The sequence below is a fragment of the Schistocerca cancellata genome, chromosome 7 (assembly GCF_023864275.1).
Source record: "Schistocerca cancellata isolate TAMUIC-IGC-003103 chromosome 7, iqSchCanc2.1, whole genome shotgun sequence".
Taxonomy (NCBI): Eukaryota; Metazoa; Arthropoda; class Insecta; order Orthoptera; family Acrididae; genus Schistocerca; species Schistocerca cancellata.
Genome location: NC_064632.1, coordinates 245,593,308 through 245,612,884, shown reverse-complemented (window position 1 = coordinate 245,612,884; position 19,577 = coordinate 245,593,308). Strand labels below are relative to the sequence as shown.

General features: G+C 36.4%; 1 protein-coding gene across 1 annotated transcript in view; it reads left to right on the top strand.

Moving 5' to 3' along the window:
- The window catches only part of LOC126091940 (ubiquitin carboxyl-terminal hydrolase 20), a 190,524-nt gene that overhangs the window by 5,602 nt on the left and 165,345 nt on the right, over positions 1-19,577 (top strand). The window contains exons 2-3 of the mRNA XM_049907266.1: positions 11,010-11,091; positions 12,934-13,053. Of these exons, the coding sequence (XP_049763223.1) occupies positions 11,014-11,091; positions 12,934-13,053 (198 nt within the window). The 5' untranslated portion in view covers positions 11,010-11,013. The remainder of the gene's footprint in view (positions 1-11,009; positions 11,092-12,933; positions 13,054-19,577) is intronic.

Genomic DNA, 19,577 nt, shown 5'->3' with positions numbered 1-19,577 from the left:
CAGCATTTTAAAACAATCATCGATTGATCAAAAACAGAGGTTTTTTTATTTTTAAACCCTTGAAACTCAAAAACCAGAGATCAGAAAAATTTGAAATTTCAAATTTAAACTAGTGTTAGTGGGTACATTACCTGAAAAAAAAAAATGCATCCAAATCTGAGAGGTCATGGTTCAAATCATGTAGTACCTGATATAACCTTTAGGTTTTTGTGATTTTTCACTATGTGTAACTGTCTTGCTTTCATCATTTTGTCGTGTGGTGTGGTTTAGGATTTTTGTGGTGATATTGGTCCTTCAAGTCAAGCTATAAAGCTCAACTCATTGTGTTGTTATTGTGTCTTGTTACTTTCCCTGTTTTTTTCACTTGGTGTGTAGTGCAGTTTCTTTTAGGCTTTCTATATTGGTGTCAGTGTTTCACATTGTGCTGTATAGCTCAACTCCGGTTGCTGATACCCAGTTTTGTTAGTGTTCGTGATTTTTGGCTTGGTGTGTACTGAAATTATTTTTAGGACTTCTATACTGATGTTTGCCAGCCCTGTATCATGTTTCTGTTGTTGAGAGTTTTGTGTATTTTACTGTTTGTGTGGCTTCACAGTTGTTGTATTAGATTTTAGTTTGTCCCACCCAAAACCCCTACTTTCATGTTGTAGTTCTGTTGCTTGAATATTTGTTATAAAGAATTTTTACAATTTTTTTACTTGATGATTATATTTTTGCACTGTGGAAGTGTTTGAGGTTAATTGTTGCCATCTTGAAATCGTGTTTGTGTTGCGTCTTGGAACTTGATATGTCATTGGTTGAAGCCAATGGGTGGTATCAGATGCCCTGGTTTATGTGGAGACCATAAAAGGAACTGTTTTCTGTGAAACTGTAGATACAAAATTAAAAGATGCTCATTAATGATGAGCATCATGTGAATTGCAGTTGTGATGGAAGTGAAGGGAACATCTGAGACTTCAGTTGGAGCTGTAGGATTATTATGTGAAACAGTTGCAAATCTATTAGTTGATACTTTAGATTACAGGCTTCTCCTTTCACTGTGAAGGTAAAAAATTTGCTTGGTTTTGTAGACAAGGAAAAGACCCAATTTTCATGATAATAATACTTCAACACAGAAAGACGTAGCTGTTTCTGTATTTAACATAACACAGTGTTAGTTAGCTGTATCTGGCATCTCTAATGAATGCAAACACATCTATGAGAGAATGTTGTAAGATCATATTGGTGAGAAGTGCATGTATTCAACAGTTCACATATTGTTGCCAATCCACAGGTGCTCATTACGGTGACAGGTAATGACTGTCATGTCCGTAGTGGTCACAAAGCTATAATATTATTGTAGTCAAGTCTTCAAAGTAAGTGCTTGAGAATTCGTAATACCCAGAAACAGATGGCCCTAGTATGCCAATATTGATATTTTTGAGAGGCGTGTACGGGACCTGAAGATGACATATTGAATTTCCGAAACTCGTAGTGAAAATTACGTAAAATAACTTCTCAGTTTGCATAGCTGTTTGGCGAATTTCTTTGTTAAATATTTCATCAGCCACTGTCCTGCGTCCACAGTGGATCAACAGACACCATGTGCAGATTTGTCAGTTTTCAGACTACCCCCACCTCCTCCCCCTCCCTCCTCCCTCACCCAATGATCCACTATACTTTATAAACTCGGAACAGACCTTCCTACAAGAAACCAGTCTAACACAGACCTATTGCATATGCCGATCCCGTGGGCACAAAACACAATCAGCAAGTGAAAGCACCAATAATAAGTAAAGAAACACTATCCCATATGACTGGCCTAGGTTTCTCAAGCAAGGAATCCCTCTTAATCGACCTCGAGATACTGTCACGACACCACATTTATAACAAAGCAACTTTGCTCAATTTCATTAATTCACCTCACTATTTACACTTCACACATTCCTTGTCACAGCTGAAATTTGATTATAATGGCTATATAGTCACCCATAGCGGCAACTAATGCATCGGTCTTAATTTCATCATAAAAACCATAACTTGTAACAAATGAAATACAAAAAAATTAATTTCCTGCTGCTAACAACAGGATGAACTAACAAATCCAAAGCTGAAAAAAAATCAGTTGCCAGTAACTAAAGGCATTAAAATAACTCACAAAAACTCCCAGAGCACAAAGTAACATACAGCACTACATGAACCTACTATGCTGTCATAGTAGAAGGAGAGGCAATACTCCTACGTGGCACGTCCCAGGTGGCGGATAGGGAAGTCCTCACCGGTTTACCGGCGGACTTGAGTGAAATAAAATAGCTCTCGCGGACCAAACACACCCTCTGCAGTTAACAACTGTAGTTGTAAATTGGAGCTTGCTCCAACTAAGGTTGACAGCCTTCGAAAGTCAAAAATGGAAAGGTCTTTAAGGAAAAGAATTCCACTGTCTTGCTCAAAAAGGCAGGAAAAGGCTTCATCGGATTCGGTGGGTAGTCAACCAGAAGAAAGCAACGAATCGGAGCGTTTGCAACCATCAAAATGCACACTAAAACACAAAAAGAAGATTAAACACGAGCAAATAAATTATATAGCAACACACAACATAAACTCACTACTTCAGACCGGAAAACTCAAGGAGCTCACAGATGAACTAAATAAACAAAGAATTTTAATAACAGGGATCCAAGAAATGAGAAACACCACAGAGGACCCATCCGAATCACAAGGATACAGAATTTATAATGGGAAACCAGGACCGAGGGCAATGAAACAATGTCCCCAGTTTGGAACAGGGTTTTTAGTAAAGGGTCATTCCATGTCAAGTCACCCAGGCCTTGACACCAACCATGTCAGATTTTGATGAAACTTGGTACAATTACTTCTTTTATCATCCTGAAAGCACTTGTAAAAATTTTTTGCTCTATCTCTTATAGTTTTTTTTTTATAAATTTTTAAAGTTTTTAGATTTGGCTTTGTTTCAGCAGTCGGAAATTGTAACTTAAACGTGTCCTCACAACTAAAAAAATTTGTATATTAAAGAATACTCAAGATATCAGTATGAAATTTTGAAATAAGTTTGTATATTATATCTAAATGTTAAAAAAAATTACCATAAAGATATATTAAATTCTTCCAAATGAAAAAAAATTTATAAGTTTTTTATTTTATTTTTTTAGCTAACGGATGTTTAGTTTTACAAAAACTGCAATATCTAGAGTCTCAGACCTGATAGAAAGCTCAAATTTGTTTTAAAATACTCTTAATTGTATAGGCTATTAGATAAAAGAAAAATTATGTTGGCTTTTTAACCTGTTTAATAGTTATCTAATTTTTAAAATAATATTAATTATATTTTAAAAATAAAAAATGCCAAGTGACTTAGACACCGAAAATAAGTTTTTGTCTTCTTGGAGTAACAATGTACACTTGGATTTTGTATTGTTACTCCTGTGTTTTGAAGTAAAAAATTATTACAGTGTTAAATAGTGCTTGGATAGTATTTTATTAAGTTTATTCGAACTCTCAGTAAGTACGGTTGCTTAGTTTACAGAGATTCTTTTCCAATATCCTGTAAAAGTAACCAGAACAGTAATCAGACCAAAAGTGAAATCAGTATGCCAGATATTCAAACCTGTAGTGTAGGGTTATTTAAAAAATCTGACTGTTTCCAAACAACCTACACACCTTCAAAAAAGTTACAACCGGTATCAGAATTGAGTGAGGAAGAAAAAGATTTTATCCACTTACGATCTGGAATTAATCTGTGTGAATTTAAGAATATATGTTCACACCACAGCTACTACTTTTTAAATGTTTTTGAAAAGTATCAAACAACATATGTAGACCCACTAAAAAAACACAAAAAGCCCATCAAAAAATCGTTGAGAAGTGTAGGCTTGGATCTTTCTAAACAATTACTGACAAAAAATATTAGCATAAAACCTGGACAAAAGCTTTGCTCAACATGCCGTAACTTTTGTGAGGAAAAATTAAGAGTTGAAGTCAATGAAAGTGAAACAGATGATGAAGTCATGGTTGAATTAGAATCATTGGAATCCAGAAATGAATCCCTCGTACAAACAAACATTGCTCTTGATTATTTAGGTTTAACACCGATAAAGCTTCATGGCTTGTCAGAACAAAGTAAAGGGTCTTATTTTAAAAGGAAGGTTAGCAGTATTGAAAAGACTGCAAAAAAGGCGGTTTCAAAAGCATTAAAATATGATGCACCAAGTTCTGATGATGACTAAGAAGATAAAAGTGTGGTTGAGAAAGCAAAGGATTTTGATGTAATGATTTCTCTTATGAAAGAGAAGATTTCATCTGTTGGGAGGTCTAGAAAAATCCAGATTCTGACCTTGACTCCAGATTCTTGGACACGAAATAAAGTGATGAAAGAATTTAATGTGAGTACATGGTGCGACAAGCTAGAAAACTAAAATCTGAAAAGGGTATTTTGGAAACTCCTGGTCCAAAAAAAGATAAAACTCTTTCTGAAAATACAGTAAGACTTGTAACAGATTTTTATGAAAAGGATGAAAGTTCCAGAGTGCTACCTGGAACAAAAGACAAAGTAAGTGTTCAAAAAAATGTGTACATGCAAAAAAGACCCATTTTGTGTAACTTGAGAGAACTCTATTATTCTTTCAAATGGGAGAATCCCGAGGTAGAAGTAGGATTTTCAAAATTTTGTTTCTTGAGACCTAAATGGTGTATCCTTGCTGGTGCTGCAGGCACACACACTGTATGTGTATGCAGTATCCACCAGAATGTTAAACTATTACTGGATGCTGTGAAAATTGAAGAATCTTATAAAGACCTAATTAAGATGCTTGTGTGCAACACAGAAAACCAAAACTGCATGCTACATCATTGCAACAGCTGTCCTGCAAATACTGCGCTAACAGAGTGCTTAACTGAAAAACTAAGTAAAGATTATGATTTAGAAGAAGAAATTGTAATCAGTCAGTGGGTTAACACAGACAGGGCAGAAATTATCAAACAGTCTATCAGTGTTGAAGACTACATTTCTTTATTGGTTAGGTCATTGGAAAAGCTCACCCCACACTCTTTTATAGCAAAATCCCAATCAGCAGCGTTTAAAAGATTGAAAGAAGACCCACCACCCAAGACAGCAATTATTGTGATGGATTTCAGTGAAAATTATTCCTTTGTTATACAGAACGAGATCCAAAGTTACCACTGGAATAGAGGTGGTTGTACTCTACACCCAGTTGGAGTTTTTCTAAGAAATGAGGAAAACAATGTTTTTGTTTCCAACCACTGTTTTATTAGTGATGACCAAGAACATGACACTGGTTTTGTTAACTTTGTACAAAAAGAAATTACAAAGTGGCTGTCATTACATCATACTGACATTGACTCAGTTCACTACTTTACAGATGGTTGTGCTGGGCAGTACAAAAACAGAAACAATTTTAAAAATTTGACTGAACACTTGAGAGACTTTAATTTGAAGGCCCAACACTCTTTTTTTGCAACAAGTCATGGGAAGTCAATTTGTGATGGCCTAGGAGGAACTATTAAAAGAATTTTAAGGAAAGCCAGTCTACAGCTTTCAGACAAAGAACAAATAATGACAGCAATCGATGTGTATAAGTTTTGTGAAAAAAATATTGAAAACATTCATTTTCACTTTATTGACAAAAAAGAAGCTGATTTGCTACGGTTAAAACTAGAAAAACGTTTTTCAGCAACCCGAACCATTCCTGGAACTAGAAGTTTTCATAACTTCAAACCACTTCCAACAAACAACCTTGAAATTAGAAGGACTACAGATAGTGTAAAACCCTCCTTAGTCTTTTCTTTCCATTCTTCTTCTGATTGGGTTCGTGTTGAACCATCCATAAATTGCTATGTGGCTGCAAATTATGATGGTAACTGGTACTTTGGACTGGTAAAAACAATATTCAATGATGAAGAAGATGCAGAAATTCTATTTCTACATCCTTCAGGACCCGCTGCATCATTTTATTGGCCTGAAAGAGAAGATTCCTGCATAGTGCCTTTGGAGCACATAGTCTGTGTAGTAGACGCACCTCAATCAAGCGGCACTGGGAGAATGTATTACTTCAAAAAAGACTGTATCAAAAGAACTGAAAGCTCTCGGATGAAGTGGAAAAACAGTTTGAATCAGCATTAATGTCTATTAAAAAGACAAAATTACTCAAAAAATTCAATGTTTCAAGCAATCAGTTGGGTTATACATAAGTGTCGTAAGTAAACTATCTTTGTACATAATTCTAATGTAATCTACTATAATTAATAAACATGTTAAAAAGCCATCATTATTTTTGTTTTATCAAGTAGCCTATATGTTTAAGAGTAAATTAAAACAAATTTGAGCATTCTATCAGGTCTGAGACTTGAGATATTGCAATTCTTATAAAACAAAACATCCGTAAAAAAAAAAAAAGAAAAAAATACATATATATATATATATTTTTTTTCATAGAAAATATTAATATATTTTAATAGCATCATTTTTATCTTCAAATATGTATAATAAATAAACTTGCTGCAAAAATTCATCATGTTATCTAAAAGAGTTTTTAAGATAAGCAAATTTAAAGTTTTGAATACAAATTAAACTGACCATTTACGAAGGTTCAGAAAACGCAAAACATAAAAACTTTAAAAATTTATTTAAAAAAAACTGTAAGAGATACAGCAAAAAAAAATTGCAGGTGTTGTCAGGATGGTATTAGAACCATTTGAGCCAAATTTCATGAAAATCTAAGGAGGTGGGTGTAAAATTTATTTTTTATTGGGTGATTTGATATGGAATGACCCTAAACATAAAAATAATAGATTCAGTATCACCAAGAATTGCGACTCTAAGCTTTAAAACAATGAATAAAACCTACACAATAATAAATGCTCATGCCCCAGCAAATGAAAAAAATTGTCTAGCAAAAACGAAGGACGAGGTAGATAAATTTTGGGACCTTCTAGAACAAACTGTGAGCAGAGTAAATAAAAAGAATGTAAAAATCTTATTGGGAGGGTTCAATGCTCAGTTGGGAAAAGAAAGGAAATATAAAGATATAATTGAAAAATGGAGTCCACATACATTTACGAACAAAAACGGTCAAAGACTTGTAGAACTGTGCAGAAAACACAACCTTATATCTAAATCAACATACTTTAAGAGGAAGCCAAGTAAACTTAAAACATGGAAACATCCAGACTGGAGGAAGGGGGAGTGGCAGCTGGACCATGTTTGTATGGAGAAAAATTTTCTTAAGGAGATCCACAATGTTAAAGTACTGAGAGGAGTAGACACAGGCTCAGACTCTTATATAGTTAAAATTAAAATCAAATTCACTCCGTTAAAGAAGAGGACTGGAAAAACTAATAAAATAAAAAGGAGGTTTGACTCAAATCAGCTAATTACAAATAATAAATACCAACAAATAACACAAACCATCAAGTTAACAGATGATCTAGAACAACTAGTGCCTAATCTTAAAAAAGAAGCAGAGAATCTAGCTCCCCTGAACCCACAAGGGAAACATGCATGGTGGACATCAGAATGTGACAAATTCCACGAAGATAGACACCAAGCATGGTTAAAGTTTCAAACACATAAAACTGAAGAAAATGCCATCAGCCTAAAAAATGAAAGAAAAAATTCACACAAAATATTAGAAGAATCAAGAGAGGATTCCATAAAGATATTATAAACTCTGTAGAAGGTAATTATCATAAAACCAACTCCAGGAACTACTATAAAATCTTTGGGAAACAACTACAACAATATGAGGCCCCTACACTAATACTGAAAGATGAAGATGGAAGAATGACACACAGTAACAAGGAAAATGCAGAAATCATGGCAAAAGCATTTAACAAACTTCTGAATTGCGAGGAACCCAAAGAACCGTTACAAATCAACATAAATACCCCAATAAAAACCAAACCTAACAAACTAGACCCTCCAACTTTCCAAGAAGTAGAAAGAATTCTTAAAGAACAAAAAAATTATAAGGCATGTGGAGAAGATCAGGTTTTTGTTGAAATGTGGAAATATGCAAGTGACACAGTCAAGACATGGCTCTAACAAAGATGTGGGTAACAGAATGATTCCCTGAACATTGGACCAAAGCTATCATCCACCCACTACACAAAAAAGGAGATAAGAGCAACCCAGACAACTACAGAGGAATCTCTCTCCTAGATTGCACATACAAAATTCTATCTAAGATCCTATATGGAAGAATCAAGAAGCAATTAGAACAGGAGTTAGGGGACTATCAGGGAGGTTTCAGACCATGGAGAAGCTGTGCAGAGCAGATAATATCGTTTAAAATTGATTATGGCATACTACAAGAAACGGAACAAACCTCTGGCAATAACATTTGTAGATTTTAAGAAGGCATATGACTGTCTCCACAGACCTTCAGTATTAAAAATCTTAAGAAATCTAGGGCTCCGTCCAAAACTAATTAAAATAATACAACTCACTCTAACCAACACCAAATTAAAAGTGAAGTTTAGAGGAGAAATTTCGGAACCATTCCTCATAAAAACAGGCTTAAGACAAGGTGACTGCCTATCACCATTACTGTTCAACTGTGCAGTGGAATACATAATGAGAGAATGGTACAAGGACAATCCAAAGATGATAAGAATTGGAAGTGCAAAAGATGATATTAGCTTAAACTGCTTGGGATTCGCTGATGATCTTGCTCTCCTAGCCAAAACCGTTCAAGAAGCCAGGCAACAAGTGAAATCACTACAAGAAATAGCAGAGAAATAGAATATCATTTGAAAAAACAGATATTATGCTAACTGATCCACCAACGCATCTCATTCTTTGGACATGTGATGAGAACTCCACAAAACAGAATTAGTAAAAAAATAATAAAAAATTTTGGAATAGCAAGAGCGACATTAAATGGGTCAGTGAAATTAAGGAAGATATAAAAGAACTCCAAATTACAGTAGATGACCTAAAAAACAAGACAGAGAAAACCAGAATACTGCAAGACCCGCAAACCAGACTACAAATGAAAATCAATAAAAGGAGTACAGGAAGAGTGGTCTCAGATGAAGAAAGAAAGAAAATATCTGAAAGAATGAAGAAATATTGGGCAGACAGAAGAGCAAAACACCTTTCATATAAGAATAGACTCTAATAATTATATTACCTAAATATCATATTAAGTTATTGTTGAGCCAAATTGTATCCCTGTGTAACAACTTGTTTACAACTTTGTATTTTTGACTAGAGTGGTCCAATGAAGGCCATAAAATAAATAATAAAATAATAATAAAACAGCACTATGTCAGATGCCTCACAAAATCACTCAAATAAAACTCCTAAACATAGAAATTCAACCTTAGAGAGCACCACCACAGGTGATAAAAAGCCATCTCCAAACATAATGCATTCCAAATGCGCTGCACAAATGTAATGTCACTGCAAACAATTAGAAGGCTGGAAAGATGGATGGAGAAAGCACAATCCCTAAAAGTTGTGAATATTTTAAAATTTATACTACTTTAGGATGGTAATATATTTGCTAAATCGTTTTTAAATGGTATTAGATTTTCCAGAATGAAATTTTCACTCTACAGCTGATAGGAAACTTCCTGGAAGATTAAAACTGTGTGCTGGACTGAGACTCGAACTTGGGACCTCTGCCTTTTGTGGGCAAGTGCTCTACCATGCAGGAGAGCTTCTGTGAGGTTTGGGAGGTAGGAGACAAGATACTGGCGGAAGTAAAGCTGTGAGGACGGGTCTTGAGTCATGCTTGGGTAGCTCAAATGGTAGAGCACTTGCCCGCGAAAGGCAAAGGCCCCAAGTTCGAGTCTAGGTCCTGCACACAGTTTTAATCTTCCAGTAAGTTTGATATTAGATTTGTCTGCTTTATGCGAGGGAAAATCACGTCAGGGATATAAATATATACATATACTATAGTTGTGACACACATTATGTAAATTGAAAGTGGAGGGGAGGAGAAATAAAAGAGAAGCAACTATTGATGTCGGCTGCATTGGGACTTATGTGGAATCAGTGGTAATGAGGGAAAATATGTGTAGGGTCGGGATTCAAACCTGCTTACTAGTCAGTTGCGTTAAGCGCCTCTCGGCTGACCCACATTCCCACCCAGCACCACCTATCGCAGTCAACGCCCGTGTTCATTATGCTCACTTCTTTGAGATTCTCACAGGAGATTGAATGTACTTGTGCGTCCACACTGAGGTAGGTGGATTCATTGCCCATTGAGGCAAATCAGTTATATGAATGTGTGGTGTCTTGGATACATGCCAATGGGTGGGGATGTGGGTCGGCCAAGAGAGGTGCCGAGATAGTCCATGCATTTGGGATAAACACTCTGTCTGAATGGTGCAGTGGTTAATGCAACTGCCTAGTAAGCAGGGGATCCTGGGTTCGAATCCTGGTCCAGCACACTTTTGCACTCATCGCCTCTGATTCTGCATAAAATCCCAATGTCAGCTGGCCTCAATAGTTCCTTTCCCCTCCTCCACCTTCAATTTACATAATGGATACATATGTGTTTAACAAGGATAAGACATGTAGTCAACTGTGCCCATGTTGAAGGAACTATTCTGGCATTTGCCCAAAATATTTTAGAGTGTGTATGTATAAAATCTGGACTTGCAATATCCCATTGTCTTGGCGTGGCAAGTGAACCAAAGATGATGTGGAGGCAAACTTCAGGCTCATTTCACTTTCCTCTATGGGGCAAAATTGTGTGCGAGGTTTGTCAGCATGAGAAGCTGCAGCCACAGTATTCTCAGTTGTGGATGATGTATGGTGACCTGTCACAAGCTGTTTGTAGGCTATACATGGTCAATACAACAGCAGCTATAGCAGTCAGTTGTTTCTGACAAATACAATGGGAGATTTTGTGCAAAACTCAAAATTTTATGCAGATTTGATGTGGCAAAAAAAGAAAGAATGTTTTATACATAGTTGGTTTTTGAGGTGTCAGATTTCCGGAATGAAATTTCATTTTTAAATAAAGAAGTTCTTATTTTTACAGTGCAATGTCTGGACGACCACTGAAGTGCCCTCACTTGGCCAGCGTCGATGTTACTCACGCAGATATTGAGAAAGCGAAGGAGGTAAGAAGCCCGTAAGGGACCACAGTGTATGTTTTCATTTATTTATTTATTTATTTGTATTATAAACAGTGACTACCTTAAACTAAGGAAATTGTGTTTGTTCTCCTGATTTACTGATAAATATATTTTTTGCTGTTGGTATGAAAGCTTTACTTTGCTTAATGAAAATACATTGTTGTACCAGTAATCACTTTGCTGTCATGATTTTTGAATATCTATTTTATGAAAGAAAATATTTGAAATGCCAAAATTTTCTCAAATGTTTGGCGAATTAATGTTATTCTGTTGCTTACAAATGGCATATGTAGCTCATGCATAAAGAGACTACTTAAATTCTACACGTTGCTCCCACCCCATCTCCACACCTTATAAATGTATATTTCCTGGTAGCATAACATTGCTTCTTTAACAAGGTTTCTTTATGTGTATCAGTAATTACTCTAGGCTCTTTGATGTGACTGTGCAGATGATATCATCAGTACACTATTGTAACATGTTAAGTTGGACAGAAGTAAGGCAGTAATAAGATGCAGAAGCAGATCATTTTATTTCAGTGTAAATATTGACCATTCTTCTTTATTATGAGACTATAGGTTTAACATTTTCATTTAACTCTATTTATAACAATTTACACTTCGCTTTTATTATTTGTACCATTGTTTTTTGTTTTTAAACAATGGCCAGCATCTGTACCCTTCAGCAGTATTCATATCTGATTAACTGGATTTTGTGATGTGTGCTGAACTCTCATTAAACCAAATGGAGTGTCTGAATGGAAAATTTTGTTTTAGGGGAAAATGCAAATTATAAGTTAGTCTGTTTTTGGTACATAAAAGAATTTTGTATTTAAAAGCTTCTTATTGCTTAATATAATGATACTAATTGCTTTTCAGTTGATTTCAGTCAAACTATCAGTGGAGATTCTTCATGAATTCTGAAATTTGATCAACTGTGAGCTAATAAATACTTTATGATCTGCCTCTGGTAGTAATGAAAATAAATTTCACATTGTAACTTTCTCGTTGAAAGAGAGATATGGAATTAAAAAAAATCTGTTTTAAAGTATTAAGACTCTGGGTGCTTTTCAACAAACAAAGGGAGTAATTTTGTAAAGAAAAGCATGCTACTTAGTAATCTGTAATATTCTTTATTAATTGTGCTGTCAGCTGATTTTGCTGATCACACAATTAATAAAGAACATTACAGCCTACTACAGATAATGTTTCCCTCTAGAAAATTTTTAGAGGACTCACGAAAAAAGGGGGGGGGGGAATAATGTTGTGGAGATCACTGCGTCGTCATAGTGAAAGTTAGGAAAAACCAGCCAAAGACAGGAAGAAAAAAGAACTAAATAATGAGAAGTTAACAACAGAATTAATAGTCTTAGTGTTTATTCATCTAGGACCAAAACAGTGATACAGAAATAAAAAAGAACTCATGTTAGTGTTGTAATTGGTGGGGATGATTTTCAGGTTTTCAGGTAGAGAGTGATGCTAATAAGTCAAAGTAGAATTTTCTGTATTGACAGAATTGTAGAAAATACAACCCAGAAATTGTATGGAAATAGCAATTTGTGAGGTAACAGGGCCATCTTTCATTGCCCTCCTGATCTCCATTACATCCTTGTTAGTTACTGTCATATTTCTACACTGCCCTCCCTGATGATTACTACACAGAAATTAAATACTGCAATGAGTACTCGCAGTTTTATGCTGAGATCCTGTACATATGATTGTGACTGATAGTAAACATTCTGTTGAAACAAGGAGTGATCACAGTATTCTGGTTGTTTTATTTAAAATTTCTTTATATAATTTAGTGTTCACTCTTGATTGTTCACAGATCAGCAAATGTTCACTTTGTGAGTCTCGTGGACCAAACCTGTGGCTTTGTGTCCACCGAGGCTGCTTACAGATTGGCTGCGGAGAAGTACATAATGATCACAGTACTGCGCATAACAAAGTGAGTATTGTACCAACTCTGCTGTATGTATGTACATGGGAACAACTTTATCATTGTTGGAACTTACAGAGGGTATAAACTTGATTCATTGGGGTCAAGAGAGATGTTCGATACGAGTCAACGGCTTTAGTGACGTAATGTTAATGGCTGCTGTTGTGTCATTCCACTGCATATGTTCATAGTTTTGTTAGTAGTTGATGATGCCAACGAATTAAAAAAAAATGGTTATGATGACACAACTGATATGTAGCTTTGTCAGAGATCTAAGTTAGGCAACAGTTTATTTGTGGGTTGGTGAAGGCAATGAATGTGATACAAATAAAAACCTGGTTGTGGTGACAAATTAATCTGTACTCTGCCCAATTTAAAAAAAAATTTCCGTGACATATAGTCACCATATTGTTTACAGCACTTGTCACGTGTTTACTATGTCACTGGTCCAAGTCGACAACTCATATCAAACAGTCCTCTGTATCAGATGCATTGCATACAATATTGCGGGTGTAGTGTTGCCCTCATGCATCTTCTTTCTTTTCTGTACATTGTTCAGCTAGCACTCTTTTCTTTTTGAACTACAACTAATTTTCCAGTGTATCATCATCATCAGTTCATCATCAGTTATCTGCTATATTAGCAGGTCCTTTGCCTCTCCATTTTCTGCGATCCATTGCTTCCTTATTAAGGCTGCTGTATGTTGTACCATCCATCATGTCATCCAGTATCTGGAATCTCTTCCTTCCTCGCTTCCTTTTCCCTTCTACATAACCTTCTAAAACTGTTTTTATCAGTCCGTCATTCTTTCTTAATATATGCCCAATCCAATTTCTTTTTCTTCTCTTTATTACATCTAGTAACTGTCTTTTCTCTCCCACTCTTCTCAGTACCTCTTCATTTTTTACTCTGTCCATCCAACTTATTCTTTCCATCTTCCGCCATGTCCAGATCTCCAAAGCCTCCAGCCTTTCTCTGTCTTTTTTCCTCATAGTCCATGTTTCAGCGCCATATAGAAGAACACTCCATACAAGACATTTTATGAGTCTCTTTCTGAGTTCTCTGTCCAGACCGCTGCAGAAGATTCTCCTTTTCTTATAAAACGCCTCTTTTGCCATTGCTATCCTTGTTTTAATTTCTGTACGTTCTGCTTCCAAGATACTTAAAATTTTGCACCTGTTCTAGTGTTTCTCCATTCAGCACAATTTTTATTTCCTTATTTCCTCTTATTGCCAATACTTTTGTTTTATTTGTGTTAATTTTCATTCCATATTTTTTTCCGTTACTTGCAATGGTGTCCACCAAATCCTGTAATTCTTTTTCCCCTGTGGCTAGAAGGACCATGTCATCAGCAAATCTCAAGCACCCTACTCTTCTTCCTCCAATTTCTACTCCTTTGTCATCTAATGAGCATTGGTCAATCATATTTTCCAAGTACAGGTTGAAAAGAGTAGGTGATAAACAGCATCCTTGCCTTACTCCTTTCCCTAGTCTGATCCAGTTTGTACTTTCTCCTCTCACTGTAACTGAAACTTTTTAAGGTATAATGAGTTTATAAGTCTTCTGGTTTTCCAGTCCACTCTCTTTTCCCTCATAATAGTTGCCAGCTTGTCCCAAACCACATTGTCAAATGCCTTTTCTAAATCGATGAAGCACATATATATAGGTCTCTTCCTTTTTCAATAAACCTTTCTCCCAAGATTCGTAGGAGCCCTATTGCATCTCTGGTGCCAGTATTCCGTCTAAAGCCAAACTGCTCCTCGCCGAGATTCTCCTCTATTACTTTTTCAAGTCTTTTATTAATTATTCTTAACATCACTTTGGCTGCATGTGAAATGATGCTGATTGTCCTGTGCTCGCTGCATTTCTTGGTTCCTTGTTTTTTCGGTAATGGAATCATTACTGTTGTCAAAAAGTCCTCAGGCCATTCACCACTGTCATATATTTTATTACATAACCTCAATATTTCTCTTATTCCATTGTGGTTCAAGCATTTTAGTATTTCTCCCGGTATTGTATCTGTACCTACTGCTTTGCCATTTTTCATTGCAGCAATGGCAGACTTTACTTCTTCCATTATGATGGTCGGTCCTTTCTCTTCATCACTTACACTGTTGTGTGATTCAAGTTCCAGAGTTTCTGGTTTGCTATTTGTGTCATATAGCTCTTTTATATATTCTTCCCATCTCTGGAGGACATCGTCATGATCTTTGTACACTACCTCTTCGTCTTTACTCAAAATTTCCATAGTAGCACTTCCTGCTCTGTTTTGTTCCCATGTCATAGTCTTTACTCTGTTGTATAGTAAGTCGTATCTTCCCTTCCTGTCCAGTTCTTCAATTTCATCACATTCCTCTTTTAGCCATTTTTTCCTAGCCTGCTCTGTTTCTCTTCGCAGTTCGTTATTTAACCTTCGGTATATCTTTCTTGCATCTTCAGTGTTCTTGTTTTTCAATTTTCTTCTCTCCTCCATCTTGGAAATCATTTCTTGTGTGACCATGGTTTTTTTGACCTTTTCCCTTTTACATATCCTATATTTTGCTGTCCTGCTTTAATGATTCCTTCTTTCAGCATATTCCAGTACTCGTTGGCATTATCAGGTGCTTCTTTGTCTCGTAATGTGTTTAGAAAGTCCCGAGACAGCATTTCTGTAATTTGTTCTTTGTTGGACCTTATCTTCTCTAGATCCCACTTCTTCACCATTGTCACCTTTTTCAGTTTTTTCATTCTTGTTTCTATTTCTGCCATAAGTAAGTTGTGGTCACTATTAATATCTGCACGTGGTAATTATACACTGCCGGAAAAAAATGGGTGCACCCTTTTAGAAGTTCCAATTCTCTCAAGATTTATTGTTGCAGCAGCGTGTATGGAGTACATGAAAGGCGGTTCTTAGGTACCAGGTATTGACCTACACTGAAACACCCAAATTAGTACGTGGTGTAGCCTCAATGGGTTGCAGTACAGGCACTGACACTGGCATCCAGTCGATCGTACTGATGGCTAATACTGTCGTGGGATATGTTACACCATGCCTGCTCGACCTGTTCACGTAGCTCTGTAAGTGTTGTTGGTTGTCAGGTCACACACGTCACTTCTCATCCCATCAAATCCAACGTGTGCTCGATTGAAGCCAAATGTGGGGATTGTGCTGCCCATTGAAGTTGCTGTATGTCATCCAGAACATATTGTGTTTCACGGGTAGTGTGTGAGTGAGCATTATCCGTCGGAACAAGACATTGTCTTCCTGTTGCAAGAATGGCAAAATAATGGGTGTAAAAATATTTTGCACATACCAACCACTGGTTAGTGTCCCCTTCAGGACTGCCAGAGGTGAGCAAGAGTTGTAGCTTATTGCACGCCATCCATAGTGCCTGTGATGGGGCCAGTGTCTCTTGGACGAATGCACTCTATGAGACAGCACTCTCCAGGTCCACATTGTATGTGCAAACAACCATCACCTGCATGCAGCCAGAATCTGCTTTCATTGCTGAAGAACATAGTGTGTTATTCCATCTTACAGGTGATCTTCTGACAGCACCAGTGAAGCTGTGCAAGTCAATGCTGTGACCTGAGTGGAAGACAGGCTAGAGGTGTGTGCGCGCATAGTCCCACTGGTAATAACCGGTTCGCAACAGTTCGTATTGACACATCTACGCTAACAAGTGCTCTTCTCTGTACTGTGGTTGCTGTACGATCTGCCACTGCTGCCCTTACTGTATCACAATCCTAGGAGGCGTTTGTGGTGCGTGAATGTCTAGAACATAATGTATGGGTGTGAAAATTTTGACATGACCGCTGATAGCAGCATTGTTGCACAACTGATGCAGCACATCCAACTTGTGTGGCAATTCTGTGAATGGATCATCCCACCACTCGAAAGGCCATTATTTGAACCCTTTCAAACTTGTTCAGTTGGCTGTAGGAAGCATGAGTTCGTCTCCTTGGCAGGGTTTCTTGCTTGCATCACACATATTCTACTCGCTGATTCTTTTGGCTGTGAGCATTTCTTATGAATGGTAGACACGGTGGATGATCTGTTAGCTGTGCCACTATGCTTTCTCTTGGTGCACAATGTTGAAACCATTATCAGGACATCTACTATCCCCCAGGTGGGGTATTCCATCATTGGATCAAAATCGACATTGACTTTTCACATGTACTTAATTTTTCCCTCCCCCACCAATATATTTGCTGTTTTATATTAATTACCCATCATGACTTATAATGAGTGTTTAAATTTGTCTTGGTGTGATTACCTTGAATTATACCCTCTAATGTGTTTGTGGTTCTCATCATCATTTGAAAATATAAATAATCATAACCGTTAGCATTTTTAGTTTTTTTCATAACTTCCTATTTAAAATTGAATAGTGTATTACTAAGTGGTATCTTATAGGTATAAATCTGTTAGTTTCAAGAATATGACAATTTTAAGCTTGATATTTTATCTTTTGTTTGTGTATAATGATGTACATATTTTGGTAATGATGTGAATTGACGGTTTCACTTTGCAGCGAAATATGCACTGTTAAATATATGTGAAAAGTTAAAAATTCTGGCAGACTGGGCTTTGAACCTGAACCCATACCTTTAACAGGCATTTCTGTTACAGGCTGAATTAGAAAGACCTGCCTCCATGCTTCAGTTCTGTCAAAATCGTACTTATATGATTCATACCTCAGTGGGTGAAAATTATTAGGGAGTGAGAGTGGATATTGTTAAGAAAGCCTTAGCCTCAAACAGAGGAGTGTTTCTAGAGTGAAATTCTTTCTCTGCAGTATAGTGTGTGTTCTTTTAAAACTAATTGGTGAATTAAAACTGTGTGATCAACTAAGAGAGAGGTACCTCCAGGAACTTGAATGGGGACAAGTAGTATTGTAGGAATGATAATTGTTACTCATATAAGTTATGAAACTGAATTCCTAGAAAGAACATAACTGACTGATCCTTTAGCTGTCGACATGAATATTGCTTTTGGAAGTTCATGAATAAGTGGTGGAGCTTGGATTATGGAAAATTAACTATAGTTATATACAAAATAAATGGTAGTTTTCAACCTAAAGAAAGGGAAGAAACAAATAAATCGATGGAGAAGGGTCGAAACAGTCAGCTACGGTGCACAAACCTTCATGTGTGTATAATGTGCTGTATGTATATGAGCTGAGATCCGGCCTGTCTTGGCACTGCTCGATGCATCTCGGCATTGCTCAGTTCTTCTTTATATAATACATTTCATTTAGCAAGAAATCTCAGTATATGTTATGTAGTCTAGTCGCATAATTGGTGGATACTACATATTTGTTATGGAGTGACATTACAACACCGTGCAGATTTAGTTGGCAATGTAAAGAGTTCAAAATTACAACGTTCAACAGACTATTTGTATGGGATTCAAAGTTCTGTAAATCAAAGAGAACTTGGTACTAAATATACAGGCATGGAAAATAAGATGGAATTGATGTGAATAACCCATTCCATTTCCCGAAGTCATGCACACAATTACATCTTCAGTTGCAACAGTTTTTGATGGAATTGAACAAAGAGTACGGAGACATTACGTATCACTGCAGAATTTTTTCGTTCAAGTCAGAGGTTATCCCTGGAATGAGTTTTCAATTTAAGATCCACTATTGTAGAATTTCTGAAGGAAAAAGAAGAGGAGGAGCGAAAATTAGATCTGGACTGAATTGCAGGCCTCGCATTTTAAACAGAGTTGACTGCAGATTCTGTCAGTAAGACATTGCAGGGGTAAGATGCCACTTATTTCTGATTTCATAGCAAAATTATATGTGTGTACAAAGAAAATTGCATTGTGGAAAAGAGAACTTGTGACAAGGAACACCATCCATTTCGCTAAGCTCACTAGCGTTAAGGGAAACGAGGATTTTTAACAGTCCGTTGTAGCATTGAAAGAATTCCAGGAACAGCTTTCTAAACGTTTGAGGGCACTGTATGTATTTTATCTGTTTTCTTGAGCTGTTTTTGAGACCGGGCGCCATTTCGGTCGAAAGCTCCCCTGTGCCTCTTCAGCTGAAACTGGGGTCATTCCATGTTAACTTCCTGCTCGAGCATCATGGATTTCAACAAAATTTTGTGTGAACATTTGCACACGTCCCCAATGAACATTGGTAACATTAAACGCTAATCGAAGCAATACTGTTTGAGGTATAGCCACACTATATGTGTGACTTTGCACAGAACAAGTGTGAATTTCAGGTGACTTTGAGCTGTTATATCTTGGGCGATATTTTATTGAAAGAAATAAAATTTGGCCATCTTCTAGAACTGTAAGCTTTCTCTTAAGAATAATAATGAAAATTTTTTACAAGCCACATTCAGGCAGAAAATTTTGGACAAAATTGCCCAAAATATTTCAAAGTTTGGCTTCTTATATTTCAGGAACTAAAGGTATGATGAATGTGAAACCTGACATGTAGTAACATAACAACACGAGGTTCTCAAATGTAAAGTCTTGTTTATTTACCACTTTTCAATACTGATTTTGCAAAGAACTGTGTTCTATAAAATTCTCC